Raw genomic sequence first — 27822 nt, 5'->3', positions numbered from 1 at the left:
TGAAGGAACCCTAACCTCTTTTCCGAGAGACAGACCCCTAAATTCCCCCCCGAAAGCCCAAACAGAAAAAGAGAAACCTCTATAGCCCCCTGAAAGACCCTTAACCCCACGCCGAAGGGCCAAAGGGACACAGGGAAGCCCCCTAAGCCCCTCCTCAGAGCTCGAACAGGCTGGATGAGACCGTGACCCCATCTCCGAGAGACCCCTAAGCCACGCCTCAAAGCCGAAACAGACACTGAGGGATCCCTAAACCCCGTTCCCGCTGTCCTGCTCAGCGCCGGGGTACCCAGCACCCCGCTCACCCTCGCGCGGTCCCTCAGCCCCCGGCAGCGCCTCCTCCGCGACTGGCAGGCCCGCGCCCCGCGCGCGCTTTTTATAGCACCCGGAACCGGAAAGCCGGCCGGCAACGCGCTCTCTGATTGGCCGGCGGTTTCCCTCCTCTAGGCCGTTCCCGGAAGCGGCGCGGGCGCTTCCGGCGGTTCCGGCCGGGCTCGGAAGGGGCGGGCGGGGGAAAGGAAGGGAAGGAGGAAGGGAACGGGAAGGAGGGGAGGAAGGAGGAGCTGAGGCGGCCGCGTACGGACCGGCGGGACCCGTAAGGGGAGGTAACGGGGGAATCCGCGGCGGGGGGCGGAGCGGTGCTGAGGGGGGGGCGGTTTGGGCCCCTCGGTATTTCCGCCTGAGGCGAGGGTTGGAGCCTCCGGGCATTCCCCCTGAGGCGGGCTCCGCGCTAAGGCGGGGGTTCATTAATGAATTAGTCACCGGCCCCCGCAGCCCTCGGTGCTGCTCGCTCCGGCTTTAACTCTCCCGGGCGGTTCCCGCTTGAACAAGCTCTTCCCGAGCGCCGCTTCCCAGCGAAGCCGGCTCGAAACCGCGATTAAAGGGGCTGTGGGGTGAAAGGGCTCGCACTGGGATTTAAAGCCCCGCCGCGGGTGGAGAAACTCGCTCCCTGTCCTGGCTGCGTGGGGGCAGAGCCACCAAACCCGGGGGGGAGACGCCAGAAGTGACGGGAGAGACGCCGAGGGCGAGGGAGTGACACAAAAAGCAGGGCAGGGCCACCAAAAGCCAGCAAACATCCCCGGGGAGGGCGTGGAGCCGCTCCCGTGGCTTTATCCCCGTCCCGGTTGTCACCTCAGCCCCGGGGCCGAAACCGCGATTTTAGCGTGAGCAAATCCCCTCCTTTCTGCCCCAAACCCCGCTCCCCGCGCCCCCGGCAGCGAGGTTTGTTCGGGGGGCGCTGGCCGTGCCCGGATCCCGTTTTCCCGGCGGGTCCTGCCCTGCCCTGCCCCGGCGTGGTGCCGCATTCCTGAGTGTCGCTGCCGCACCTGAGCCGTGTTTGCTCTGCGGCTCCTCCGGCGCCCGGGATCGGCTCTGCTGGGGCCGGGCTGGTGCCTCAGGGGAGAGTTTGCCCAGGGAAAAACGAGCTGGGCAAAGCCAGATGGTATTTAGGGGAGGAGAGAGGGGAAAAATGAGTTGGGCACGCAGCACTTCCAGCTAGGGATGCTCTGGGAGCCTGGAAGTTGTTCTTGCACTTGGAATCCTGCTGCCTGGTAGGTGCTCAGTTATTTTAGAGCAGAATCCTGCCTGTTTCCCACCTCTTTTCCCCAAAACCATCCCTTTTTCCCCAAAACGATCCCTTTTTTTTCCCAAGCGGGGCGGTGGGAGGTGGCAGGAGCTCGGGGCTCCTTTAGAGTTGGCTTTTCCTTTGTTTTCCCCGAGCCGGCCGTGTTTTGATGCCCCCCAAGCCCGAAGTGCGATGTGTTTGATCCCCTTTTCCCCCCGAGGAGGACGATCCGCGGCGGCAGGGCCGGCGGGCGGGGGGAAGACACAAAGTCCAAACCGCGGCCGGGGCTTTTTCCAGGGTTTATCCCGAGCCCTGCTCCCAGCCGGGGGCTGTTCCGTCGGGCTTTGCTCAAGTGCTGGCTCAGCAGGCCCCAGAGGAGAGCTGGGAAAGCTCCTCAGGCTGGGAGGGAGGACACGGACGGGGCTTGGGATGCTCTGGGAACTCCGTGATCCCAGTGCTGCTCAGTGCTTTGCTGGGGAAAAACAACACCTAAATTTATTCATTATTATATTAATTTATTTATTAATTTATCCATTTATTTATTGATTATGAAACAGCCATGGAATGAGAGCCCAGAAGAATTTAGGGATAGCCCCACACGACAGATCCCTGCCCGACACGGGTATTTATTTTAATATCAACGTGCTGCAGTTCATCCTGGCTGTCTCCTTTTAAGGCAGTATTCCAGGAGCACCAAAGCCCAAAGCTGCCCTTCCAGCAGCGGTGATTTAGGAAGCGTGGAAGGCTTGTGCCTGCACAAAGGCGTTCCGGGGCCGGTGTCTTCGGGGCAGAGCAGAGCCGGCTCCCGGCTCGAAAATACAATTAAACAGTCTGAAAATTGAATGGGAGCCGCAGCCCGAGGCTGTTAAACGCGGAGCTGATTGTTTCACGGTCTCCTGCACAGGAAAGAGCCCCGGCTTTGCGCTCTGTCCATCCCCTTCCTGGGGAAAAAAAAAAAAAAAAAAAAAAAGAGATGAAAGCAGCGGGCGCTCTCGCTCAGCCCCGTTTGTCTCCCCGGCAGATCCTGCGCGACTCCCGCCGGGGCTCCCAGCCATGCGCACGGCGGGATGAAGCTGCAGGCGGTGGTGGAGCAGCTGCAGAAGCAGCAGCAGCAGCAGCAGCAGCAGCCGGCGGCGGTGCCCATGGATTGCCGGGAGCGCCGCCGGGAGCCGCAGGTGCCCTTCCCGCCGCCCTTCCCTGCCCAGCCCCGCGCCGGCCGGGCCCCGGGGCTGTCACCCGCCGTCCCCGCCGCCAGGGCTGTCCCCGCCGCCGCTCGGGGCCTGGAGCACAGCGCCAGGAACTCTGAGGACGAGGAGGACGAGGACGAGGAGGAGGAAGGGGATGAAGAGGAGGACGAGGAAGACGGCGCCGAGTTGGAGGACGGCAGCGCCGAGGTGCCCGGCCGGGAAAGCTGCTCTGCCCTCAAGTGTTTCCGTGCTCCCAAAGGTGCCCATCCCAACCAAAGAGTGGCCTCCAGCCCCGGGGCGGCCCCACGGGGAGCCCAGCAGGGCAAGGAGGAGCAGGGCAAGGACTCTGCCAAGCATCCCGGGGCCCTGGCGGGGCGGCCTGGCTGGCGCCTGGACGAGCAGCTCAAACAGGTCAGTGTCGGTGTTCCCTGCTTCCAAAAACCAGCTTTCCATCTCCTCAGCCTCACAAACACTCTGGAGTGCTTGGGAGGTGATGCTTCGCTGCTGTGTTCTCTTCTATCCCTCGAGAACTCAGCTTTAGGGATTTCTGGCTTGGAGTAAAGGAGCCTCCACTCTCTGAGAGCCTTTGTAGGGTGGGGTTTTGGGAAAATCCTGGTAGTTTGTTCCCAAAACTCACCATTCCCATCTCCTCAGCCTCACTAACACTCAGGAATGCTTTGGGAGATGGTGTGCTCTCTTCTATCCCACAAGAACTCGGCTTTAAGGGTTTCCAGCTCGGGGTAGAGGAGCCTCCACTCCCTGAGAACCTTTTTGGGGTGGGATTTTGGGAAAATCCTGGTGGTTTGTTGATTTTAGATGCAGACGCCTGCCTGCTAACACCTCACCAGAGTTATTTCTTGTCAGGCCTCTGGGATCCTGGGATTGGGAATTTGTGAGTGCTGGCGTGGGCAGGCAGGGAGATGTGCCCTGATCCTGGGAGTCAGAGCCACTTTATATTCCGTGTGTGGGAAGCAGGGAAGGAAGGAAGGAAGGGAAAAAGGAAGGAGCCAGCTCGCTGCTGCCTCGTGGGAGGTCAATTCCTCCTTGTAGCCCAGTTCCAGGGGCTGGTGGAATTATCTCCTTTGTTGTGAGTGGGAATTTGAGTGGATCACTGGGGTCTGTCCCTGCAGAGCAGGTGGGTGTTCCCAATCCCAGCTGCTCAGGGCAGGGCCCTGGGGTTGTAAAACATCCCGGGGAAAGCATTTGCTGCTGATTTTTCCTCTGAGGGGCTGGGTGGAGGAGAGGGAGTTGCTCAAGCTCCCACAGGGAAATGAGGTGGGTTTGTCAGTCAGGGGCCATTGCCTCAGAATTTACTGGATGGGAGTGGTGGAAACTTCCTCTTTCAGGACTCTGGGTGGGGAAAAGGAGGCAGGGCTCAGGTCTTAAGGGATCTCTTTCTTTAAAAACAAGCTGGGCTCAGTCTGGGGCTGGTTTTGTTCCTTGCCCAGCTGGTGCTTCTCACTCCTGTCAGGAGATCTCACTGGTCATTCTGGCCAGGCCAGTGGCCTGAAACCAGCCAGGGCTGGGCTTGCCTTGTGTGGAAGAGGGAAAAAATGTGGAATTAAACATCATTCCTTGGTAGCACAATGTGCTTTGGGCCATCCCTGCACTTGGGGAGGTCACAGCTCAGTCTGGTTCAGGCCACTTCCATCTGGGAGCCCCAAGTGCCCAAAGCTTCAGCAGGAAAAACTCCAATAAAACCACTTCAGCTGCTGTGTGATTTGCTGGGAGAGGCAGGAATGGGAGGAATCCATGGACACCAAGGTTATAAAGGAACAGCAGGGCTGTGCTGGAAAGCAGTGGGAAAATGTGGCAGGAAAAGGGCAGATCCTCCTGTTGTGCCGAAGTTTTGTCCCCTGGCACAGCCACTGGAGGTGGCTGGAGTGGCTTGGATCTGTGGTTGGGGTCCAATGGAACTGCTGATTCCCACTTCAAAGCTGGGAAATAAAATCAGAGAGCTGTGTGGGGAGCTGTGGGCTGGCCACTTAGTTCCTTGGAATCTTTAATATCCAGGCAAATTTTAAAAGCACCAGCTCTTTCCTTTGCTCTCTGTTTTTAATTGGCAGAAAATCCAGGATAAAACAGATTCTCCAGTTTGTTTCAAAAATTATTCCTGCATTAGTCTTTTCTTTTTTAGCTTATTTTACCAGTGCTGTGCCCTCCTCTGAGGGCATTCCTGGGATGCAGAATGCTCGTGGAAATGGGGAGAAAAGTTACTTCATTCCTTCCCTCAAGGAGGGCTTGTCCTCCTGGAAGCCTTGGAAAATCCCTTGAAATCATAAGGCTGGGATTGCTTAGGACATAGAGATGTCAGAAATCTGGGATCCACCAGGATATTAATTCTGTCCCATCCCAGGAAATAATTGTAGGACAAGGCTGTGGGCAAATGAGCTGGCTCAGCTCACGGGAATGAGCTGAATTTTGGAATTTTAGGGAATTTTGTCAGCACAGGGAGTGGAGGAGCTTATCCAGCAGAAGGAATTGTTGAGAGGTTATTCCATTTGCTCCTCCAACCCTCTGGAGTGCCCTGAAATCCATCCCAGCTCCTAGAAATGGGAAAAAATGAGGGTTTAATTCCAGTGTTGGGTTCGGTGGGTGCTGGGTCCTCATCCCATGGGTGCTCAGATTGCTTGGGAAGGCTGAGCAGGGAAAACCAGGAGCTTGATGCTGTTTCCTCCTGCCCCACCAAGGCTGGTGCAGCACCAGCATTTCCATCAGGAATGTGAGGATAAATCCCACATTTCCAGGCCTCAGCTGCTGCTCGGTGCCTTTTTCCATGGAATAGAGGCTCGATGCCCTTTTCCACAGGAGTGGTTTGTGCCTGGGATTTTGGGGATGTCTCAGGGCAGCTTCCCAGGAACCACCAGGCAGCTCTGAAAAACCCTGACCTAAACCTTCCTAGGGGTCACACTGTTTAAGTCAGCTTAAAATAATTATTGAGCCTTTGCTGCAGGCCCTGGGAACAAGGGACTGGGATTCCATAACCTGAAATATGTGCCTGGAGTGCAGGGATTGCTGAGGAGACACCCCTTAAACCAGGAGGGGTAAAAAGGGGCATTTCACACTGAGGGTTTTTGCCCTGTGGTTGTTTCAGGCTTGGATTTTCCAGGTCCTTTTTAAAAGTGGATATTTTCCCTTTTGTGCTGCAGTGGGAGGAGATTCCTCATTCTCAGCTGAGGGCACACACCTGCTTTTCCTTCTGCTGCAGCAACAGGTTTGAATTCTCCCTTTGCCACTTGCTGCTTCTCCTGGCTCAGCTCCAGAGGATTCCCCAGCTCCTCACCTGCAGGATTCCATAGGTGAACGAGGCTGTGCTGGATCCTGAGGCAGGGACAGGAGCCCTTTTAGACTCAGTTCGTTGTGGGATTTATTCAGGTGCCACACTTATTTATAGGAGTAGTGGCAGCTTGTCTCCCCCAGTGCCAGTTCCCCGGGATCCAGGCTGGAGACAGGAGGTGTGAGGAGCTGGGATGTGTTGTTTCCTCGCACTTGTGGTTTTCTCACTCCAGTGCCTCGGGGCTGGCACTGAGAATCACTCTTCTCACCCCAAATCAGTCTTGGCACTCGGATTTTGGCTGGTTCCTCTGAGCCTTTGGGGAACAGGAGGCATTGAGAGAGCCCAGCTTTTCCCCAAGGATGAGGGAGCAGGTTCCTGTTTGCTCAGGGAGCACATGAAAGGAACTTAATAAAAAAAAAAGCAATTAATCGGTTAAACCTCAGCCCCTTCCTTCCCTTCCCCATCCTCCCTGCCATTCCTGAAATCACTAAAATGTTTTCAAGGGCTGCCTTTGAAGCTGGGAGCTGCTGAATTGAGCTCTGTTATTAGGAAGGGTTGATTCCCATTCCAGGGGAGCTGGTGTGGGCAGTAATTACCCCTTGGCTCTCCGTGCCTGAGAACTTGCAGCTCGGGGCAGCAGCCCTGATCTTATCAGCGTTTGTACTACAACAGTTTTCTTTCTGAGAGCATCTGTTTCACTTCCTAAGGCTTAACTCTGCCCACAAAAGGAATTTCTGTGGATTCCCTGATAATCCTGAAATTGCTGCCCCCCCCCACCCCGTCTCTTTTCGTTGCCTCAACCCACAGGGCAGGGGAGGGGTTTCCTTGGGCCTTCAGCCTCATCCCCAGGTGGGTATTCCAGCAGATTCCTGCCCTAAAACCTCTGTCCAAAGTGAGGAGGTGCAGAATGAGCCTGGGTTTCGTGGCAGAAGTTTTTACTGCTCTGGTTTGGGAGGATTTTTGTCCTGGAGAGGATGGGGAGTGTTTGTCATCTCTCCTCCATCTGCTCGGCAGCTCGGGGTTAACTCCGGCCTGGGATCGGCAACCAAAATTGCTCTGGACATCTGAGCCTCCCTCTAATCAGATATTCCAGGTGGTTGGGGAGTAATCCCAAAACAGGCCTGGATGGAATTGCTGCTGCAGCTTTTCAGTGGGGAGGGGACAGCCGGGGAGGCTCCAGTGGCCCCTGAGGTGTCGGTGGCACAGGGAGGGCTCTGGTGGCCCCCAAGGTGTCAATGGCAGTGGGGGGCTCTGGTGGCCCCTGAGGTGTCAGTGACACAGGGAGGGTTCTGGTGGCACAGGAGGGGCTGTGGTGGCACTGGGGGGGCTCTGGTGGCACAGGAGGGGCTGTGGTGGTCCCCAAGGTGTTGGGGGCACAGGGAGGGCTGTGGTGGCACTGGGGGGCTGGGGTGGCCTGGCTTCTCTGAAGGCCTTGTGATGCTCTGTGGGGATTTCTTGGCTCCTCCTGCCATCCCTGCCCAGGAGGAACTTTGTTTTCCAAGCAGGAGTGGCAGGGAAGCTGCATCCTGAGCTCTCTTGCTGGGCAGAGGGGATTTCACTGTGCACCTGGAGCACTCCTGGTGATTTTCCTCCATTGGGATCCCTGCTGATATCTGGGGTCTGGGGCAGCAGCCCAGAGGTTGTGGTGAGAATATTCCCTCAGGATCCCAGCTGAGGCCTGGGAAAGGGCCTGTTCCATGGGTAAATACAGCTCTCCATGGATAAATACAGCTTTATTCCCTGCTGCTGAACTTCCATTCTGTGCCCCATCCCCACATCTCCACAGCCCTGGGTGAGGAGCCCTCTCCTTGTCCCTAAAACTCTTCCTAGCTGCAGCAGGAGGAGGTGCTGGAGCTGCCCAGGGCCCCTGAGCTCAGGTCAGGCCAGGTGAGAGCTGTCCCTGCTGGTTTGGTGGCCATATGGCCCAGCCCTGGTGGCCTCAGCTCCCTGTAAGCTCCTTTTCCCAGGAGGTGCTCCCAGGGAGGAGCTGTGGGAAGTGGGGTGGATTTATCCTGATTGTCCTCTGCCATTCTGTTCTAATCACCCTTTTTTTTTCCTAGACAACAAGCCAAATGTGTTGTGTTTAACTTTTCAGGAGTCTTTAAGCCCTTTAAAAAGTTTTATTCCTGGGAATTATCCCAAGTTCAAACCCACTTGTGAGAGGGAATTGCCTCCCTTAACCCCTCTTCTCTCTCATCCCTGCCCTCAAATGTAGTGGAATAAGCTCCCAGCATGACCAGAATTCCCTCTGGAAGCAAGTCCTGCCCTCTGGATTTATATCCCAGTGCCAGCCTGGGAAGGGAGCAGCCAAAGGAAAGGGTCAGAAAGCTGAACCATCACAAATCCCTGAGCCTTGGAGTGGGGAAGGGTCCAGGATGGGAAAACCCTGCTGCCTCCTTTTCCTTCCGCTGTGTTTGATCTGGCTGCTCCATAGGTTTGATCCCCATGAACAATCAGTGGGCTTTTAGGAGCAGCTGGATGCTTCCATAATTAGCCAAAAACCTGTGGGTTTAATCTCTGCTGGAGAGAGAGAGGCTCCAGGAGAAAGGACATTGGGATGGAATCCTCCTGTGAGCAAACCCAGCCTGGAGAGGGCTGGGAATTGATCCTCTGCACCAAACAGCTGACAGAACAGAAGTGGCAATAATCCCCCATTAAATATCTCTCAGTTGATGGGGCTCACTGGGTAATTGACTTTCCAGCAGGAATTACTGGCTCAAACCAAATCAGCAGCATTAGGGAGCTCATTCCAGGCCTCGACATCGGGCACGGAGCTATTCATCTTCCTAATTCAATGTGTGTCTCACAGCCAGATGACTCTGGGATTTTGGGTGCTGCAGCACCTCCAGAATTCCCAAGGGGTGCTTTTGGGGATGCTGAGACCTTTTTTCTCCATGTGTTTGGCAGGGTGGATTTGAGTCTTCCTTTTTCCAGCACACACTGGTCCAGGGCTTTATGGAGCTGGTGTTTTTAGGATGTTTGGGTTTATTCCAGGGTCATCCTGGGCTTCCATCCAGCTGGAGGTGCTGGTCTGAGTGCTGGAGCACCTCCAGAATTCCCAGGGGGAGCTTCTGGGCATGCTGGGACCTTTTCTCTCCATGTGTTTGGCAGGGTAGATTTGGTGCATGGATTTGGCTCTTCCTTTTCCAGCACACGCTGAACTGAGACATTACAGAGTTGGTGTTTTCAGGATGCTTGGATTTATTCCAGGGTCAGCCTGGCCTTCCATCCAGCTGGTTTATTTTGAGTCCTGGAGCACCTCCAGAATTCCCAGAGGATGCTTTTGGGGGTGCTGGGACCTTTTCTCTCCATGTGTTTGTCCAGGTGGATTTGAGTCTTCCCAGCACGCACTGGACTGGGACTTTACAGAGTTGGTGTTTTCAGGATGCTTGGATTGATTGCAGGGTCATCCTGGACTTCCATCCAGATGGTTTGAGTGCTGAAGCACCTCCAGAATTCCCAGGGAGTGCTTTTGGGATGTTGGGACCTTTTCTCTCCATGTGTTTGGCAGGGTGGATTTGGCTCTTCCTTTTCCCAGCACACACTGGACTGGGACTTTATGGAGTGAGTTCATGTTTTCAGGATACTGGATTGATTCCAGGGTCATCCTGGCCCTCCATCCAGCCGGAGGTGCTGGTTTCCAGCCCTTGGAGACCATTCCAGGATGGTGATTTCCCAAGTGGAATAAGGCCTAGCCAGATTAAATCCTTTTAACGAGCTTTAATCCAGCAAAGCCGAGCTTTCCATTTCTCCGGGGAAAATCCACATCCTCTCAGGAGTCAGGGTACCTAGGCTGGCAAGCAGCTTTCCAGAGGGATTATTCCCCTCCTTCTGCTCCTGGTTTTCCAGGGGGGAGTGGCTGGGCTCTTCCAGGTGTGTCACCTGGAGGACAGGAAGGAAAGGTGACACCTTTCACCAGGGGCTGTGGGATGCACCCTTGGAAGAAAGATGAACACAGAGAGACAAAGCAGCACCTCTGCTGTAGGGAGGTGAAATTCTACTTCCCATTTTGTGTGAGAGATCCCAGGAAATTGTGGAAAAAAAGCACAAATCCCCCCTTCCACCTTTCTCATCACCTCGTGCTAAGCCAGCAGCTGCTTTTCCACGTGTTTGTGCCTAAAAAGCCTCGTGTTCCAACCTTGTGGAGCCTTTCCTTGGTGACCCTTCCCTCCTTTGTTCCCTCCCCAGAACGGCGGTGTGAGCTGGAGCGACGAAGGCGATGGATGCCGGGGACGGGAAATCTCCCGAGACTTTGCCAAGGTCTGTTGGGGCAGGGCTGCTTTGGGAGGGGGGAATTTGGGGAATTCTCCCCCTGATCCATGGCAGAGCCTGCCTGGAGGGAATTCATGGGAAAACAGCTTTGTTCTGCGATTTGGGGCTGGTCTGTTGCCTTGCACTGGGATGTAGTTTAAGAATTAAACATGAAGAATTTAAGATTTAACAACTAGAATTAATAATTTAAGAGTTAGCAGCCAGACTTTGGGCATTTAAGAACTTCAGCCCCATTTTTGTCTAAGTGGGAGAACATTTTCCCTCAGGAATTCCGTGCTCGTGGATTTGAATGGGATTTGAATGCTGCTCCTCACAGCAGCTGGAGGAGTTCAGTTAAAACTAAGGCAGCTTTGCTCTTCCCAAGCTTCCCAGGAATTCAGCTCTCCAAGCCCTTCTCTTTTGGGATACACTGCCTAGGGAACTTCATTTTAATGGTTTCAAGCCTTCTGCTAAAAATTATTCCTGCAGCAAATTGATTCTGGGCTGGATTCTGGCATTTCTGGAGGCTTTTGGTTTATTTGGAGGCACTGCCAGGCACACAGGGAAGCTCTGTCCTTTCACCTCCCCCTTCTGGGGCTTTGGCACTTAGGTGACAATCCCTGAGAGGAGAGAATTGGGACAGCAGGAGAAGTTTGACCCCTCAGGTGCCACAGAGGTGCCACTGATCTGTCCCCAAGCACTGTCACCTCCCTCCTGGTTTGTGTCCCTGTCCTTCCTGTCCATCCCTTTGCTTCCAGCTGGCTTCCAGCACTGCTCTGTGCCATTGACTGAGGTGAGGGTTGGGTTTGATCACCTTGGAGCTCTTTTCCAACTCTGGGAATCCTGTTTCCTTTAGGATGCCAGGCTTTGTGTCAAATTGTCACTGTCACAGCCATGGCCACCATGTCCCTCAGGAGCCTCTCCCTGTGTCCCCTCTCTGCCTGTGCTTTCCTTTCATCCTGGAAGAAAAGAAAATTCCTTTATTTTGTGTCTCCCTGTGGGCTGTGCCCTCATTTTGGCTTGTTCCCCTGCCAGCTGTATGAACTGGACAGTGATCCCGAGCGGAAGGAATTCCTGGATGACCTCTTCATCTTCATGCAGAAGAGGGGTGAGTGACATTTGCTTCAATTCCATGAGTAAAGCAGGGCAGGAAGGGGAAATTCTTCCCTCCTGAGGCTGAAAGAACAAATCCAGAGTAGTTTGCAGAGCTCAAACCTGGGGCATTTCCCTTGGGAGATGAGGAGTGCAGCAGGGAAGATCTGCCCTGTAATTTAAATTTCTTCACCACCTGATTCAGTGCTGGTGTTGTGTGCCCTGAAGCTCCCAGGAACCTTTTCCTGGGCATTCCCAGCGTGTCAGTTATCCAAATGCAGTTCTCAGTGCAGGCTATTGATGATTAAAATGTGTTGAAATGTGGTGTTGGGTGAAATAAGCACCTCAGAACATTTGGGGTGCCCCTTGTCCCTCCAAGGGTGCCAGTTTGGAACTCTGACCCTTCAGATCCATCCCTCCAGGAGGCTGATCCATCTAAACCAGCCAGTTTCCCATGTGGATTTTCCCTCTCCAGTAGTTCCAACTTGTTAAATTCGAGCTGAGAACTCAAAAAATTGTTGGTTTTTTTTCTGGAATTTTTGGCTTTGGAATGCAGAGGCAGGACGAATTCATTGCCTTGCAAACCTTGAAGTGAGTTCACCTGTGGGGCCTGGCAGCAATGGACACCTCCAGGTGCCTGCTGAGAAAATCTGCTCCAGTGCCTCCTTCCTCTCCCCTGTTAATTATTGATAATTAACCCTCCCAGGGCTGGGGCTGAGCTGGTCACCAGCTGGAGGAGTGCAGCTTTTCATCAGCTGGGCTCTTGTTTTCCTGCCTGGTGCTGCACCATGGGGGAGAGGAGCTCAGAGAGCCCAGGAAGGCTGGGATTTATGGAATTCAGTGAGCCTAGGTTCTTCAGGTTGAGGGGAAAACTGGGCAGTGTGTGTTGAGCTGTGGGAGGTGGCTTCTCCTCCATCCTTAACCCGGACTGCTGTGCCATCCTGCAAAGGGAATATTTTCACTTGGCATGGGTTTTTTAGCAGCTGTGCACCTGTTTATCCTGTTCCTGCTCTTCCCAGGGTTTGGGGTGGCAGGGAGTGGGTGGAAATCCCACTGTGAGGTTTTTTGGGAGTGCTCAGCCTGTCCTGGGATAACTGTAAGGATTCAGGCTTTGCTGCTCACCATGTGCTGACAAACATCCCAATCCCAGGCTGCAGAGCTGCTGTGTTCCCAAAAAACCCCAAATCTGGCTCTTCTCCCAAGAGCAAAGTGTTTCTGACATCCCAATCCAGGGCTGAAGAGCTGCTATGTTCCCAAAAAAAAAACCCAAATCCAGCTCATTTACTGGGAGCAAAGTGTTTCTGACATCCCAATCCCAGGCTGAAGGGGCTGCCTTGTTCCCAAAAAACCCCAAATCTTGCTCCCGAGAGCAAAGTGTTTCTACCATCCCAGTCCCAGGCTGCAGAGCTGCTGTGTTCCCAAAAAACCCCAAATCTGGCTGTCCTGAAAGCAGAGTGTTTCTAACATCCCAATCCTGGGCTGCAGAGCTGCCTTCTTCCAAAAAAAACCCCAAATCCAGCTCCTCTCCTGGGAACAAAGTGTTTCTAACATTCCAGTCCCAGGCTGAAGGGCTGCTGTGTTCCCAAAAAACCCCAAATCCAGCTCCTTGCTCCCAAAACAAATTTTTTTCTTGGCTGGGACGTGTGAAGAGCTGCTCAATTTGCACCTGGTGTCCGAGGGGCTGGGAAGCAGCTCTGCCCATAAAACCCCCCTGCTGTAAAAACCAGGATTTGCTGTCGTCCAGGAGGAGCTGAGGGATCCCAAACTGTCCCCAGCCTGGCCCAGTGGGAAAGATAAACGGGAGATTTCCCTGGAGCTGCAGGGATGAAAGGTTTGGGAGTGCCCCTGGGGATGGGCAGGCGTGAAACAGCTCTAACACAGATCAAATGTGCAGGGCTGTCCCCAACAGCCACAGCTGGGAGTGATAAAACAGCCCTGGAGCAGCAAAAACCATGGAGGGGGACAGGAGAGGGAGGCTGGGATTGGACTCTGAGGGGTTTTATTCCTGGGAATGCTGGGGACAGGAGAGAGAGGCTGGAATTGACCCCTGGGGAGTTTTATTCCTGAGAATGCTGGGGACAGGAGAAAGAGGCTAGAATTGACCTCTGGGGGGTTTTATTCCTGGGAATGCTGGGGACAGGAGAGAGAGGCTGGAATTGACCTCTGGGGGGTTTTATTCCTGGGAATGCTGGGGACAGGAGAGAGAGGCTAGAATTGACCTCTGGGGGGTTTTATTCCTGGGAATGCTGGGGACAGGAGAGAGAGGCTGGAATTGACCTCTGGGGGGTTTTATTCCTGGGAATGCTGGGGACAGGAGAGAGAGGCTAGAATTGACCTCTGGGGGGTTTTATTCCTGGGAATGCTGGGGACAGGAGAGAGAGGCTGGAATTGACCTCTGGGGGGTTTTATTCCTGGGAATGCTGGGGACAGGAGAGAGAGGCTAGAATTGACCTCTGGGGGGTTTTATTCCAGGGAATGCTGGAGGAGAGCAGGACACGTGTCCCTGCTGCCCCTTCCTCTCCTCCCTGGGCTCTGGTGGCACTCAGAGCATCCAGGGTTGGTGTAAGCCCAGGTTGTCCCATCCCTGGAAGTGTCCAAGGCCAAGCTGGAGCAGCCTGGGATGGTGGGAGGTGTCCCTGCCTACAGAATTGGATGGTCCTTCAGCTCCTTTCCAGCCCAAACCATTCCATGGAATGTTTTGAAGTTCTGCTGGATGAGGAGCAGCTTTGTGGACAGTTTTGGGGTTTGAGGGCATGGAATGAGGATTCCCTGGATTTGTTCCTCCTGTCTGGCAGGAACTTTCCAGGTTTTCTCCCCAGATCCTCTGGAGGTCTTTCTGCCTCTGGATTAAGCAATATTCTCCAAATGTCAGTGGGCAGAAATTCCATCCTCTGCTGTGGTCCCTGTGCTGCCCTGAACAGCTCTGCAGTGGCACATCCTCCCTGGAGCACTGCAGAGGGGTCTCCTGCATGGTCCCAAAGAACCAAAGGCTTTTTCCCTCTCAAACCCTTGGATTTGTGTCCCCCTGGATGCCCATTCTGATCCAGAGCAGTTTTCCTTTAGGGTTTTCCTATAAAATGTTTGAAATAACCTTTTTTCCCCCTAATTTGTGGAGGGGCTGCCATCCTGGTTTGTGTTCCTGCTTTCTTGAGTGGCTGGAACCTTTCAGGACAGGGAATCCACCATTCCTTGTATTTTAACTCCTGGAAGTGGTGGTGGGGTGGGAACAGGCTCAAAGCCAAGCCCATGGGATCTCCAGTGTGAATCCAGCTCCTCTGGGGGTGCAGCATCCCAAAATCTCTTCCAGGGAATGCCTTGCTCATCCACCTGAAGCTCCAGGTGCCAAAAGCCTCCAGCAGATCCATCAGCTGGTATTTTGGGGTAGTTTACCTGCAAATTCCAGTTATTTAGTAGAAGTTATCAGCAGCTCCTTCCCATACAACCCAAACTTTCTCCCCCTTTATTTTATAAAACAAAACATTCCTTGCTGGTAGACAGGAGAATTTTTTTCTCTAATTTGGAAAAAGCCTGGAACCTTCCCTTTGGAAAGATCTAAAAAAAAAAAAATCTTTTCTGGGAAAGTAAACATTAGAGTTCAAATAATTAATTATCCCATTAAGCAGCTGGAAACAGTGGTTTAGAGGAAATATTGTTTAACTCCAAAGAAAAATCATGTTGGAAGTAATTGATGGGAAAACAGAGCGAGGAGTTTGCCTGGTCCTGGCTTAGAGAAGCTTTTGGGTTTGGGTATAGTTGGGGTGAAGGGTGTTTGGGATCCAGGGTATAGTTGAATGGGTGTTTGGGTGTTTGGTGTTTTGTTCAGGGCAGGATCAGGGATTGCAGCCCTCCACGGGATCCCCATTCCAGGGATTGCAGCTCTCCATGGGATCCCTGTTCCAGGGATTTCAGCTCTCCACGGGATCCCTGTTCCTTTTTATCCCAACTCTGGAGAACCAAACCCCATGAAACGCAGGCTGAACCCCTGAACCAGCCAGGATTTGTCCTTGGAGAGGGATTTGGGCAAACCAGGAGCTGAGACAGCACAGGAGTCGACTTGATTTGCTGGTGTACAATGAATTTTCCCTCTATTCAGCTGGGAATTCACACACCCCAGGGAATTACTGTGCCTCCCTTCAAAGAAACACAGAGTTATGTTCTTTTTGAGATTTGGCTCAATATTATTTGAAATCACAGTGGACTTTCTCAGTTTCCTGGGGAAAACCTGTTCCTTCTGGCTGCCTGGTACAACATCTCCTCTGAACATATTTGGAGTGGGAAGAGCAGCTTTTTATTTACCTGCTACACAGGTTGTGGCTTAAAAATGTCTTTTCCGTGCCTATTTTTCACTCCCAGCGGGATTTCAATGTCGCTCTGCTGAGCAAACACTCGAGATTCTCACCTCCTTTGTTCCTGGCTGTAAAATGGACACTTCTGCAGGGAAATTGGATAGGGAAGGTGGGAGGTGGTTGGGGAGGCAGAGCTGCAGGCTGGGTGTGATTAAGTGCTCTTTGTGCAGGACGAGTTGAGCTCAGGCTGCTGGAAATCCCTGGGTGGAAGGGAATCTCCAGCACAGAGGCCAAGCAAACCCCTGAAATTCCCTCCAATTGGGCTCAGAGCCACCTTTGGGGCAGTTCTCCTCAGTCTGCATCTCCAAGTTGAGGTCTGGCTCCCAAATTTGGCTAAGGGAGAGTGGAGAAGAGGAGGGCAAAGCCCTGGGGTGGTGTTGGATGGGAGGGAGGGGATGGTCTGAAGTTAATCCAACCCAGCTAAACCCCCTTCCCAGGAGCTGCTTCCAGGTGTAAACCCAACCATTCCAGGTTTTTCTGGGGCTCACACCTGCCTCAGCTCCTTCAGGAGCTCCAAATCCAGCAGATTTCCGAGCATGGGACAGAGGGGACACTGAGGGCTCCCAAATCCAGCAGATTTTCTGAGCATGGGACAGAGGGGACACTGAGGGCTCCCAAATCCAGCAGATTTTCTGAGCATGGAGCAGAGAGGACACTGAGGGCTCTCTGGGTAAGCCCCTGAGGCTCCTGATCCATCTGCCTGGAACAGAGGGGGCTTTGGGAGGGGACACATTCCCTCCAAGGCCAGGGGTGTTTATGGCTCCAGTCAGCCTTCCTCCAGGGAAACCCTTTATTCCAGAAATCCGGATTGTGCCTGCCTTTCTCCTCAGAAAACCAGGAGTGTGGGATGACTCTGCTTTCCTCTTGTTACCAGCTCTGCATCTTCCCTTTCCCAGCCTGGGACTCCTCATTGGCCCTGGTTTGGCTGGGATGAGCCGAGTTAAGGAGCTGCTAAAAGGCAGAAGAAGTTGTTTTCCGAGGAAGCCGGAGAGGAGGATCTTCCCCTGCCTCCCGGAGCCGGGCAGGGGAAGGCTTGGAAGTACAGTAAAACGAGTTTGCCATCAAAAGGCAACAAGTCTTGTGCCGTGCCCCCGGCTGCTGACCTTTCCCTCTGGAATTCTGGCCCCTGACCCCGGGATCATTAATCCTGGCGCTGCCAGATGACAGTAATCCATCACGGCCCCTGACAGCCCTGCCCGGGCCAGGATCTGCCGGGCTCTCGCCTTTCAGCCTTTCCTGTCTCAGCGCTGGGGGTTTCCAATAAAAACCCGCCTTGATCGCCGTCCCCAGGCCGGGCTGGGGGAGGAGAGAGCACCACATCCCTCTGGAAAACACCGGGAATTCACCGGGGCCGGACCCCGACTCACTCCCTGCTGGATGCTGTGGGGCAGCACATGGAAAATAGGGTTATTTCAGCTCCCAAGAGCAGTTCTGGCTCTGCTGTAAAGTTTCTCAGCTGTACAAAGAAATTTTGTTCAGGGAGGGAAGGGGAGGAAAGCAAACTCGAGTGGATAAATTTATATTCTCTGTGTAAACACATGTAGCTGAGTTTATAAATGAGTGTTTCTATATAAATCCCTGTTTGGCTGAGTTGATAAGTGTGTGTTTCTGTCTAAATCTCGATTTAGCTGAGTTCATAAATGCAATTTCAGGGCACTTTGATCCTGTTTAGAAGCAAAGCTGAGGGAGGGAAGGTGTCCAGAGGGTGCTGAGGTGATGCAGGGAGGTCAGACCCTGTTCCCTGGAAATGCTTCATCATTTATTCCCCACTGGTCCAGGTGATGTTTGTACTTCTCACAGCAGTACCTGGATTAAGAATTTGTGTGCTTTCCCAGCTGCTGAGCTGGGGAAACCTGGAGAAGGGCAGAAGTGTGTTTGGGGGAAACATAGGGTGTTAAAAAGCAGATATTTGTTAATAGTTTCTGTGTGAGCAGCTGGGTTGCTGAGAGCTTTATCCATGGCTCTTCCCTTTCACTCTCCATCTGGATGAAAGTCCCTGCTGGACAAGTTAATGCTATTCCCCAAATTGGATTGGGGAAACTCGTGTGGCTTTGGCTGGGGAGAGAGGGGCTTCATCCTCCCCCAGCCCAGTAAAGGCTTTGCTGCTCTGACTAATTAATGAAGGAAGGGGAATTTGGGGGTGTCCTGGGGGCTTTGGAAGGAAATATTTCCCTGTTTTTCCCTGCGGGTGTGACTCAGGTGATGAGTGACAGCTCGAGGTAACTCGATCATTCCCCAATTCCCAGTGCTCCGTGGATCCCTGCTCCCAACACCCCGAGACAAAATGGACGCTGGGAAAAACACGGAGCAAATTGAGGATTTTTTCGATCCACAGAGAGCTTAGAGGGTTTGGAATTCCCTCTGTGCTCCCTGAGGGGTGTGTGCCCCTGAAATGTGGGAAGGGGATGTGCTCCGTGGGCAGGGAAGGGGCTGCTCGGACTGGGGAAGAGGATTGATAGAAATTGATACAAACCTGATCAAACTGCTCCTGAACACTTTGAATCTGTGGGAGTTTCAGCCCTCTGGAGCTGCAAAAACGGGCTGTTTCATCCAGCATGTCGTTAACCTGTGGGAATTGGCACCACGAGCTAATAATGCCTAACAGGCTTCCCAAAGAAAAGACAGGGAGAAGAAAACAATCCCCCTTGGATGTCTGACGACGACATCTGCAGGGCCAGGCTCCTTTCATGGCACAGAATAAACCCGTTTATAAGGGCCATAAATGAGGGGTTCTGGGGCTGCCAGCAGTGGCACCAGCCTCCCCTGGGGACTGGGGATTCCACAATTGTCCCCTGCCCCCCTCCCAAGCCTTCCTGCCAGGCTGGGGCTGCCCATTGTGGGGACAGGATGCTGCCCTGGGCTGGGCGGCCCTTTGATCCGGGACAGAGTTTCCCAGGCCAAATAAAAGCTCTGCCACTTCAGCTTTTTTTTATTCCTTCTTCCTCTCCATGCCCAAATCTCCTTAGTTTGGGCGTTAGCACTTCCAGGAGCTGCCAAGGGGGCACTGAGAAGTTAAAAATCAGATTTTGTTCCGTGTTAACACGAAATACAACAGAAGGAAGCAGGAGGGATGGAGCAGGACCTGGCTTTGGGATGCTCAGAGCTGCCGTGGCCTCATCAGGGAATTGTGCAGGGAAAAGGAGTGGGAGGCTGGAAGCTCTGTGGAAGGAGCAGCCTTTATTTACCTCTCCAGGTTGTTCCAAGCGTGAGGGAGGATGGAACTGTGCCTCTGTGGAGGGAGAGATGTTCTCCAGCACTGATTCCCTGGGTTCTGCTGTTCCCAGGCAAACAGCACGGCACATCCTGGGGGATGAGGGAGCACAGCCAGGGTTTTTTATCCGAGGATTTTAACCCTGAGCTCGTAAAACTGATTCCTTTGTGCCTCGCCTTCAATAGTCCCAACTTCCCCTCTTTCTATTCCAGGAGCTGCAGGTTTTTATTGGTCTGGTAATTCCCTTTGCCCACAGGAAAGGGTTTTCCGTGCCTCTTCTAAGCAGGCTGCTCTTCCCTGCCTCATTTACTCACCCACGGAGAGGCCTCGAGCCAGGCTGCAAATTCCCTGAATTTCCTGTTGGGAGAGAGTTGGATCCCCCCAAGCTGCCCTCGGCCTCTTCCCCTCCCTGACTCTCTCCATGCTCCCTTTTTCCTCCCTGCAGGAACTCCCATCAACCGGATCCCCATCATGGCCAAGCAGATCCTGGATCTCTACATGCTCTACAAGCTGGTGACGGAGAAGGGTGGGCTGGTGGAGATCATCAACAAGAAGATCTGGAGGGAGATCACCAAAGGCCTTAACCTGCCCACCTCCATCACCAGCGCCGCCTTCACCCTGCGCACGCAGTGAGTTGGGAGCTGCCACCTCCCAGAGGGGATTCCCACCCAAACCTCCCTCATCCCTGGCCTTTTTTGCCTCCTCAGGGAGGCCTGTCTGTCCTCCTGGTGGTTTAATGCCTGTTTTAGCACTGCAGACTGAGAATTCAGCACCTCCTTCCTGTAAGGATTTTCCCTTGCCTCCAGCGCAGGGTTAGGGGAGGAAGAGTGGGATAAGCAGAGTGAAGATAGGTGGAAGTGAAATCCCTGTAAAGTTGAACAGGGTGAAACTGTGCCTCAGTGATGAAGGGATGCACTCCCAGCTCCTCAGGTTTTTGGGAAGTTTGTAGAGCCCCAAAGAGAGAAGCTCCTCACCGTTCCCACAGGCACAGTCTCCTACAAAGCTGTGGGCCAAAACTCCTCAAAAAGGGATAAGGTTTGGTGCTGCTCAGTCCAAATGCCTTGAGAAGGGACAATTCCTAAAAAATTCCTCGAATTAAGTGTTGTGGTCTGAGATCTGGGTCCTTAGGATTTTAGATCGTCCATTGTGAGGGACTCCAGTGTGCTTTAGAGACGGTGTTTCTCTTGTGAGGGAATTCTGGATGGTTTCCTGAGGATATTTCAGTGGTGAGGGAATTCTGTGTGATTCATTGAGGATATTTCAGTTGTGAGGGACTTCTGGGTGATTTATAGACAATATTTCAGTTGTGAGGGAATTCTGGATGGTTTATAGAGGATATTTCAGTTGTGTGGGAGTTCTGGATGATTCGTTGAGGATATTTCAGTTGTGAAGGAATTCTGGATGGTTTATAGATCATATCTCAATTGTGGGGGAATTCTGGATGGCTTATGGAGGATATTTCAGTTGTGAGGGAATTCTCAGTAATTTATAGACAGTATTTATTTCAGTTATGAGGGAATTCTGGGCGATTTATAGATGATATTTCAGTTGTGAGGGAGTTCTGGGTGATTTATAGAGAGTATTTTCAGTTGTGAGGGAATTTTGGATTATTTATAGAGGATATTTCAGTTGTGAGGGAATTCTCAATGGTTTAGAGATGATGTTTTAGTTCTGAGGGACTGCTGGATGATTCTTTGAGGGTATTTCAGTTGTAAAGGAAATTCTGAATGATTTATAGATGATATTTCAGTTGTGAAGGAATTCTGGATGGTTTATAGTGGATATTTCAGCTGTAAGGGAATTCTGGGGAATTTATAGATGATATTTCAATTTTGAGGGAATTCTGGGTGATTTATAGACAATATTTTCAGTTGTGAGGGAATTCTGGATGATCCTTTGAGGATATTTCAGTTGTGAGGGAATTTTGGTTGACTTATAGGTGCTGTTGCAGTTTTGAGAGAGTTCTGGGTGATGTATAGATGATGTTTCTGTTTTGAGAGTATTCTGGATGATTCTTTGAGGGTATTTCAATTTTGGCAGAGTTCTGGATGATTTATAGATGATATTCCAGTTCTGAGGGAATTCTGGATGATTTATAAATGACATTCCAGTTGTGAGGGAGTTCTGGATGATTTATAGATGACATTCCAATTGTGAGGGAATTCCGGACAATTCTTTGAGGATATTTCAGTTGTGAGGGAATTCTGGGTGATTCTGGGTGGTATTTCAGTTGGGGGGGGATTCTGCATGATTCTTAGAGGGTATTTGAGTTGTGAAGGAATTCTGGATGATCCTTTGAGGATATTTCAGTTGTGAGGGAATTCTGGATGATTCTTAGATGGTATTTGAGTGGAGAGCAAGTTCTGGATGATTTATAGACGATACTCCAGTTGTGAGGGAATTCTGGACAACTCCTTGAGGATATTCCAATTGTGAGCAAATTCTGGGTGACTCTTAGATGGTATTTGAGTTGAAAGGGAATTCTGGACGATCCTTTGAGGATATTCCAGTTGCAAAGGCATTCTGGGTGACTCTTTCCTTCCCTCGAGGGATCAGTACCAAGTAATGTTGTGTTTTCCCACAAGCACTGAGCAAACCCATCCTAAGCTCTGCTTCACCCTCAATCCCCAAAGCCCCCAAACCATCCGAGAACTTCGGGGATGATCCTTCCCTCCCTGGATCTCCATGCAGCGCCTCTCTCTGTGTGCCTCTCCCCAGGTACATGAAGTACCTCTACGCCTACGAGTGCGAGAAGAAGTCTCTGAGCTCCCCGGCCGAGCTGCAGGCGGCCATCGACGGCAACCGGCGCGAGGGCCGGCGGCCCAGCTACAGCTCCTCCCTGCTGGGCTACTCGGCCTCGCCGCCCGCGCCCCCTGCCCTGCTGTCCCCCCCCAAGATGCGCTTCCCCCTGCTCGCCGTGGGGCCGGGCAGCGCCGCCGCCAGCCCCCGGCCGTCCCTGGCCGCCAGGAAAGGTCAGACACGCGGGGTTTATGTCCTTGTCTTCCTATCAGAGCCGGGGTTAGTGCACGGGAGGGGCGGCTTTAGTGCTGAGACTCAGATAGAGAACTTGGGGAAGGTGGGGGTTTGTTTAATGTCTCACCTCTGTGGGCTGGGGAGAATGCTTTGAATGGAGGTGTGTGACAGTGTGTCATTTTGGGGTGCAGCTACAGCCCTTCTAGATCCCAAGCAGCCTCTCCAGTGGAGAAACTGCTTGAGAGGAATTCAGGCAGCAATTCAAGCTCACACATCCATACACGTTACAAGGCTGGCCCAGCAGAGGCAGAGGGCTCCCAGCCCCAGAGCAATTTCCAGCAGGAGTTTATTCCATGTGCCGAAGGTGAATCCAGAGTCCAAGAGAGAACCTGTGAATTTTCTCACTTATACAGAGTTTGAGGTTCAGGGGTGGTACAGAGGCAGGGCAGGGGGCAAGTGGCCATAGGGAAGAGAGGAACAGGACACCTGGCCCCAGTGCCAATGGGGAAACAGGGAAAGGGGATACCATGGGGTGGGTGATGGACTTGCCAAACCCAGAGAGAAGATTGCACAATGTCTGCAAGGATCCATGGGGGAGAAGCCCTTTTTTACACCTGGGGTATCTTTAATCTACGCTTTTCCAGGGAAGGGCAGTTGGAAATTCCTTTAAGGGCACAAGTGACTCCACAGAGGTGTGTCGCTAGATGGACACAAAGGACACTCACACAGTTGGTGTCAGGGTAAAAAAGAAGGACGTTTATTTTGGGATTTTGATTTATATAGTTTTTGGAGTTTGATCAGGGATTGGGCAATGAGGTTGACACCTCTCTGACCCCACTAGTCAGCCTAGAAGTCCATCAAATGTCCTTCCTCCAGAGAAGGATGTAAGCATCAAGAACAGTTTCTAAAACAACAACAGTTGCCACAACATCACTTGAAAATCTGTGAGAAACTCCAGTACAAAAATACAAACATCAGAAGGCTGAAAAAGATCAGGGTGACAGAGATGACTTTCCATTCCTTATTTTGGGAGGATGATATGGTGAAGTCTGTAGTTTGTGGGGCCTGAAGAAGAGCAGGACAGAATGTCTCGTTATTCAGCTTAGGAGCAAGAATTAGGAGAAAAGACTCATCAAGTGTCGCTGTAGGACACAAAAGAAAGACTCCAAGTATTTCAGAAGGCAGAGAGCATAGAAAAAAAAGGCTTTTATTGACTAATTCTTACTACCTTTTATAAGGTGTTCTGATATAGATTTAACATGATTGGTAAATAGGAATGACACCTCTTTAATCCCATTGGTTAAACTAGAGAAACAGCAAACACCAGCTGGAGAAGGATTGTTTTGGGAAAGGAGAGTTGTTTGCCGAGATTGTTTTGAGAAGAAACTTTCTTGAGGGATTTTTCCTTGGGGAAAAAGTTAGCAGCTGCTAGCAGGCTAAAAATCTTACACACTCAAAAATATCAAGCCCACAATCAAGTTTTTTTATTACGAACTTCAGAACTCTTTCTTTCCCTGGTTTGTTTTTTTTTTTTTTCCTTACTAATATGTGATAAACTCACCCCAGGCAATATCAGTTACCTCATTCCTCAATATCTCTTAGTTTGTTTCTAATCAGAAACTTTCTGAATGATTCAAAAATCATTCATTTTTAAACCTTCTTTTTTTCTTCCTGGCTTAAAGTTGTGTTTTAACACTGGTAGGTTGTGTTGTTTTAGGACAGGTTCTTGGGGCTGTGGGTTGCTTCATCATAGATCTTCATGTAGTAACTGAACTCTGGAGGAGCTGAAATGTCTTTTTGTAGCACAAGGCCTCAATGGCAGTAAAGTCATGGATTAAAACTCATGTGAGAAAGGCAAAGCTCTGTATCTCAGTCATCTCAGGGACAAGGTGGTAGACAGAATATTGACGTAAAAAATACTTGGTGTTTATTAATTCTTATCTATGGTACAGTCTCATTAGGTGTGAGCTCTAGCCAGCAAGGTGGAAAATAGATGCCTCTAACTCTTTCCAAGGTCTTCTTAAGCATAAACTATCCAATAACGAGATGACAACCTATATTATTTATACTTTAAACCCAATAACTGACCACTCGAGGTCTGCAATGACCCCTTCACCCAGTTAGAAAAAAACACCCAAAACCACAAAGAAGAAGGTGAAGAAGAAGGACTTAGCCAATGCCTTAAATCCTCCATCTTGCCCCATATATATTACTACATACTAAAACCTTAAACTCTAAGTTTTGCACTCTGTGATACCACACAATTCTAGTCAAACTACACAGTGGCATCACTCAATTTCGGAAGCCTTTTCCACGGCCTCAGGTCAAATGTAGTGCTCACTTTGAGGGTCACTGCCTTTTAGCACTAAAATCAGTGCCTTTTAGCACAGTAAGCCTAAAATGCTCAGCCTGCAGGGTTCCCACAGGACAACCCCTCCGTGCTGGTGCACTGGGAGGTGGGAGAGGGGCTTTGGATGCCCCTGGCTGAGCCAGCCCTCTCTGCGCAGGTGACGGCGTGCCGCTGACCGTGTCCATGCCGAGCCGCATCGCCGTGCCCGTGGCCCTGGGCGGCCAGCAGGCCACCGTGGCGGCCAGGACAGCCACCCTGGAGCAGCTGAGGGACAGGCTGGAGGCGGGAGAGCCCCCGGAGAAGAAGGTGACGCGGATGACGGAGGAGGAACAGCGGCTGGTGCAGCAGGCACTGCAGCGCAACCTCTTTAGCATGGCCCGGCAGATCCCCATGAAGATCAAAATCAACGGGAAAGGTGAGGCACAAACCCTCAGAAAGCAGCAGGGAGGGAAAGGCTCCTGGGCCTGGAATGTCACACACACAGCTGGGTCACCTCTAGTCCCCCACCTCTGGTCCCCCACCGGGCAGAGGGCACGGCACAGAGGTGTCAGAGTGCAAGGTTGTGTTGGGTTTTCTTGCTGGGTTTATTATCCAGCTGATCCCAATCCAGCCCAAATCCAGAAGGATCTTTGCCACGCTCCCAAAGCTCTGAGCTGGTCAAGTTTGGCATGGCTGGGAAGAAGGGGAAGAGCTGTTCTTGTTCCAGAAATGGAGAAACAGAGAGAAACAGAAACAGAGAAGCAGAGAAACAGTTAGAGAGAAACAGAAACAGAGACAGGGCAATAGAGATTTTCCAGAATCCTGTGTCTCCACACAGCCAGTGCCCTGCAGGGTCCCCCTGCTGGTGTGAAGGACTGGGCCACAAATGTGGATGGGAAAGGTCAAAGCAGGTTCCTCCGAAGCAGAAGCTGCTGGGATTGGCATTCCCAGTTCCTGGCAGCTCTGCATCCCCCTGAATTTCACATCCAAACCGAAGGAGCTGGTGATAAGGAATACAGATTTTATCTGGGAATGTTCATTCCCTCTCACCTTGCTTTTGCTTTCACCCTGAACTTCCTAAACCCAAATGCTGGGAACAATTGCAGTCCCTACAAACAGGAACAGGATTCAGGGATGGGATTCCCATCCCTTTGTAAGGGCTGTCTTGTCTTCCCTGCCCTCCTTTTCCCCATAAAAATAAAAATCACCATAAAAAGGCCCCATAAAAACCAGGTGGAGCTTTGGGAGCTGTTTTGAGGCGGTTTTGATAAGCTCAACACAGCTTGATAACAACATTTAGGTTCAAGGTTAATAACGTGGGGTTTTTAGGGGGCGTGGCCTTGCTGCCCTCCATGGAGGAGCAATCCCAAAATCCAGGCTCACCCGTACAGAGGTTTAGGAGCTCCTGGAAGAGTTTGATGTTCAGCTCCCCTCAAACACAGCTGCCCATCACTGCCCAGGCTGAGGAAATGGAGGAAAATCCTGATTTTCATGGAGTGTTCCTGGCTTTTCCCTCCCTCCAGTGGCCGCTGGAGCTGCTGCAGTTGGAGCACATTGAGCCACAGCAAAACACAACTGAGAGTTAAATCTGGGCTTGACTCTTGCGCCCCCAGCCCTTCCTTGGGAGAGGAATGGGAATTTGGAAAGATTTCCAGATACCAGTGGGCTCCCAGCCTCACCAAAGCATTTCAACACCTTGGTAGCCTTGTCACAGAATGGTTTGGGTTGGGAGGAACCTCACTTCCCACATCCCAGGATGCTCCAAGCCCCGTCCTACCCAGCCGTGGGCACTTCCAGGGATCCAGGAACATGGACATGCCCAAAGAGGGGACAAAAGGGGGACTGTGGTCACCTCTGAGGAGGGCAGGGAATGGGATTTAACCCTCTAACTCTGCCTCCCTCCCTCCCTTCCCAGGACAAGACAAGGGCGACTCGGCGGCGGCGCTGAACCTGTCCCCGAACGGCATCGGCAGCATCAACATGTCTGTGGAGATCAATGGCACCACCTATGCTGGTGAGAGAGCCCTCCTGGGCATGGGAGAGCCCTCCTGGGCATGGGAGAGCTCTTCTGGGCATGGGAGAGCCCCCCTGGGAAAGGGAGAGCCTTCTTGGGGGCCAGGAGTGGGTGGGATAGGGGTGGTCCCTGCCAAATCACAGCAGGAGGTGATTCTTGTTCACTGGGCAGGGCAGGATGGGCACCTCTCCCTTGGTGTTAGTGCTCTAAAATCAGAGGGAAGGGTTTTGAAATCTCTGTGGAACCGTTATCCCTGTTTTCCTGAGGAGGGGCTTTACTCGGCTTTCCCAGCAGGAATTGTCCCCTGTAACCCTCTGGAGCAGTTCCCTTCTGCAGGAGGTCACCCCTGCACATCCTTGGGCAACCCCCAAGCAGGAGTCTGGCTGTGCCTGACCCTAACCCCAAAGGGACCTGCTTCTCTCCAAAGGCAGAAGTCATTTGGGATCTGTTTCCTGTAGGGATCCAGCATCCCTGTGACAGGCTCCAGCTCCAGGGCACCCCTTCCCTGCCCAGCACAGGAGCCAGAGCAGCCATCCCCGAGGGGGATGAGATGGGATCCCAAGGGTGGGAAATGCTCCCCTTTCCCCAGCCTAACTAACCCTGTGTGTGCCCTCAGGGGTGCTGTTTGCCCAGAAGCCCGTGGTGCAGCTCCTGGCCGGCTCGGGCACGCAGAGCTCGTGCAGCAGCAGCAGCAGCAGCAGCTCCCACTGCTCTCCCAGCCCTACCTCATCGCGGGGCACGCCCGGCGCAGAGCCCTCCACCAGCTGGTCCCTCTGACGGGCACTGCCCACGAGTGCACACATACCTCAGCTCAAGGAACCTGCTCTTGTGGCTGGCCAGCAACAGGAGGAGGATGATGATGGTGGTGGTGGTGGAACCGTTCCATGCCAGCGAGTTTTTCCTTCATCGTCTCTTTGTCTGGCCTTGTTTTGCTTTGTTGCCTCCCTTTCCTTTCTCCCTTTTGCTGTTTGTTTCCTCCTCCTCCTTGTCCTGGCAGGGTTTGTGGTGTTCCCATGGATGGAGGGGGGGGACACCTGGCGTTTCTCAATCAGGGGTGGGCTCTGGGCATGGCCAGGACGTCACCAGGGCAGGGCAAGGGCCAGGGCTGGGCTGGGAATCCTGGTTCTGCTGGAACCAGGGGCCACCAGGAGGGCTCTTCCCACCCACAGCCCCTTGTTTTGACAATCCTGAGAGCCAGGGGCTGCCTGACCCTGTCCTCCCATGGCAATCTGCTCGTGTTCCTTCCTGCTGTGTCCTCCTGAGCCACTCCCCTGCTCCTCTCCACGGTTTTGGCACCGTCAGCTGCTTGGTTCTGGCTGGGGCCACCTCACCCCTCGAGTCCTGAGTGCCCCAGAGTGTCCTGTGTCCCTGGGCATGCTGGGGCTCCGTGTCTCGCCCCTCTGCCACCAAAGCAGCATCACTTGGGTTGGTCCAGGCTCCTGGAGCAGCTCTGGGAGCTCTGCAGGGACTGTGTGCTGAGCACAAGGGTGGTGATGGGGTCCAGCTGGGTGGCCTGGTTAAATGTGGGGGTTTGGGACTCTGAACAAACTCCCCTCTAGTTGTACCCGAGCAAGGGAGAGG

The 27822-nt window shown here is 52.6% G+C and overlaps 2 protein-coding genes across 2 annotated transcripts in view; one reads left to right on the top strand and one right to left on the bottom strand.

The window, feature by feature from the left end:
- The window catches only part of LOC310914467 (actin, cytoplasmic type 5), a 2364-nt gene extending 2004 nt beyond the window's left edge, over nucleotides 1-360 (bottom strand). Inside the window, exon 1 of the mRNA XM_083870622.1 lies at nucleotides 303-360. The gene's annotated coding sequence lies outside the window, so the exon portion shown is untranslated. The remainder of the gene's footprint in view (nucleotides 1-302) is intronic.
- A 129-nt stretch (nucleotides 361-489) lies between these two features.
- On the top strand, nucleotides 490-27604 carry ARID3B (AT-rich interaction domain 3B). The gene is made up of 9 exons (XM_083871014.1): nucleotides 490-602; nucleotides 2583-3159; nucleotides 10214-10285; nucleotides 11312-11384; nucleotides 19371-19554; nucleotides 21644-21897; nucleotides 24406-24663; nucleotides 26143-26241; nucleotides 26858-27604. The coding sequence occupies exons 2-9, from the start codon at nucleotides 2629-2631 to the stop codon at nucleotides 27016-27018; spliced, it is 1632 nt and encodes a 543-aa protein (XP_083727140.1). The 5' UTR covers nucleotides 490-602; nucleotides 2583-2628; the 3' UTR covers nucleotides 27019-27604.
- The last annotated feature ends 218 nt before the right edge of the window (nucleotides 27605-27822 follow it).

The sequence above is a fragment of the Zosterops lateralis genome, assembly GCF_965231275.1.
Source record: "Zosterops lateralis genome assembly, chromosome: 13".
NCBI lineage: Eukaryota > Metazoa > Chordata > Aves > Passeriformes > Zosteropidae > Zosterops > Zosterops lateralis.
Note: the sequence above shows the minus strand (reverse complement) of the source record. Positions and strands in the feature narration are given on the sequence as shown.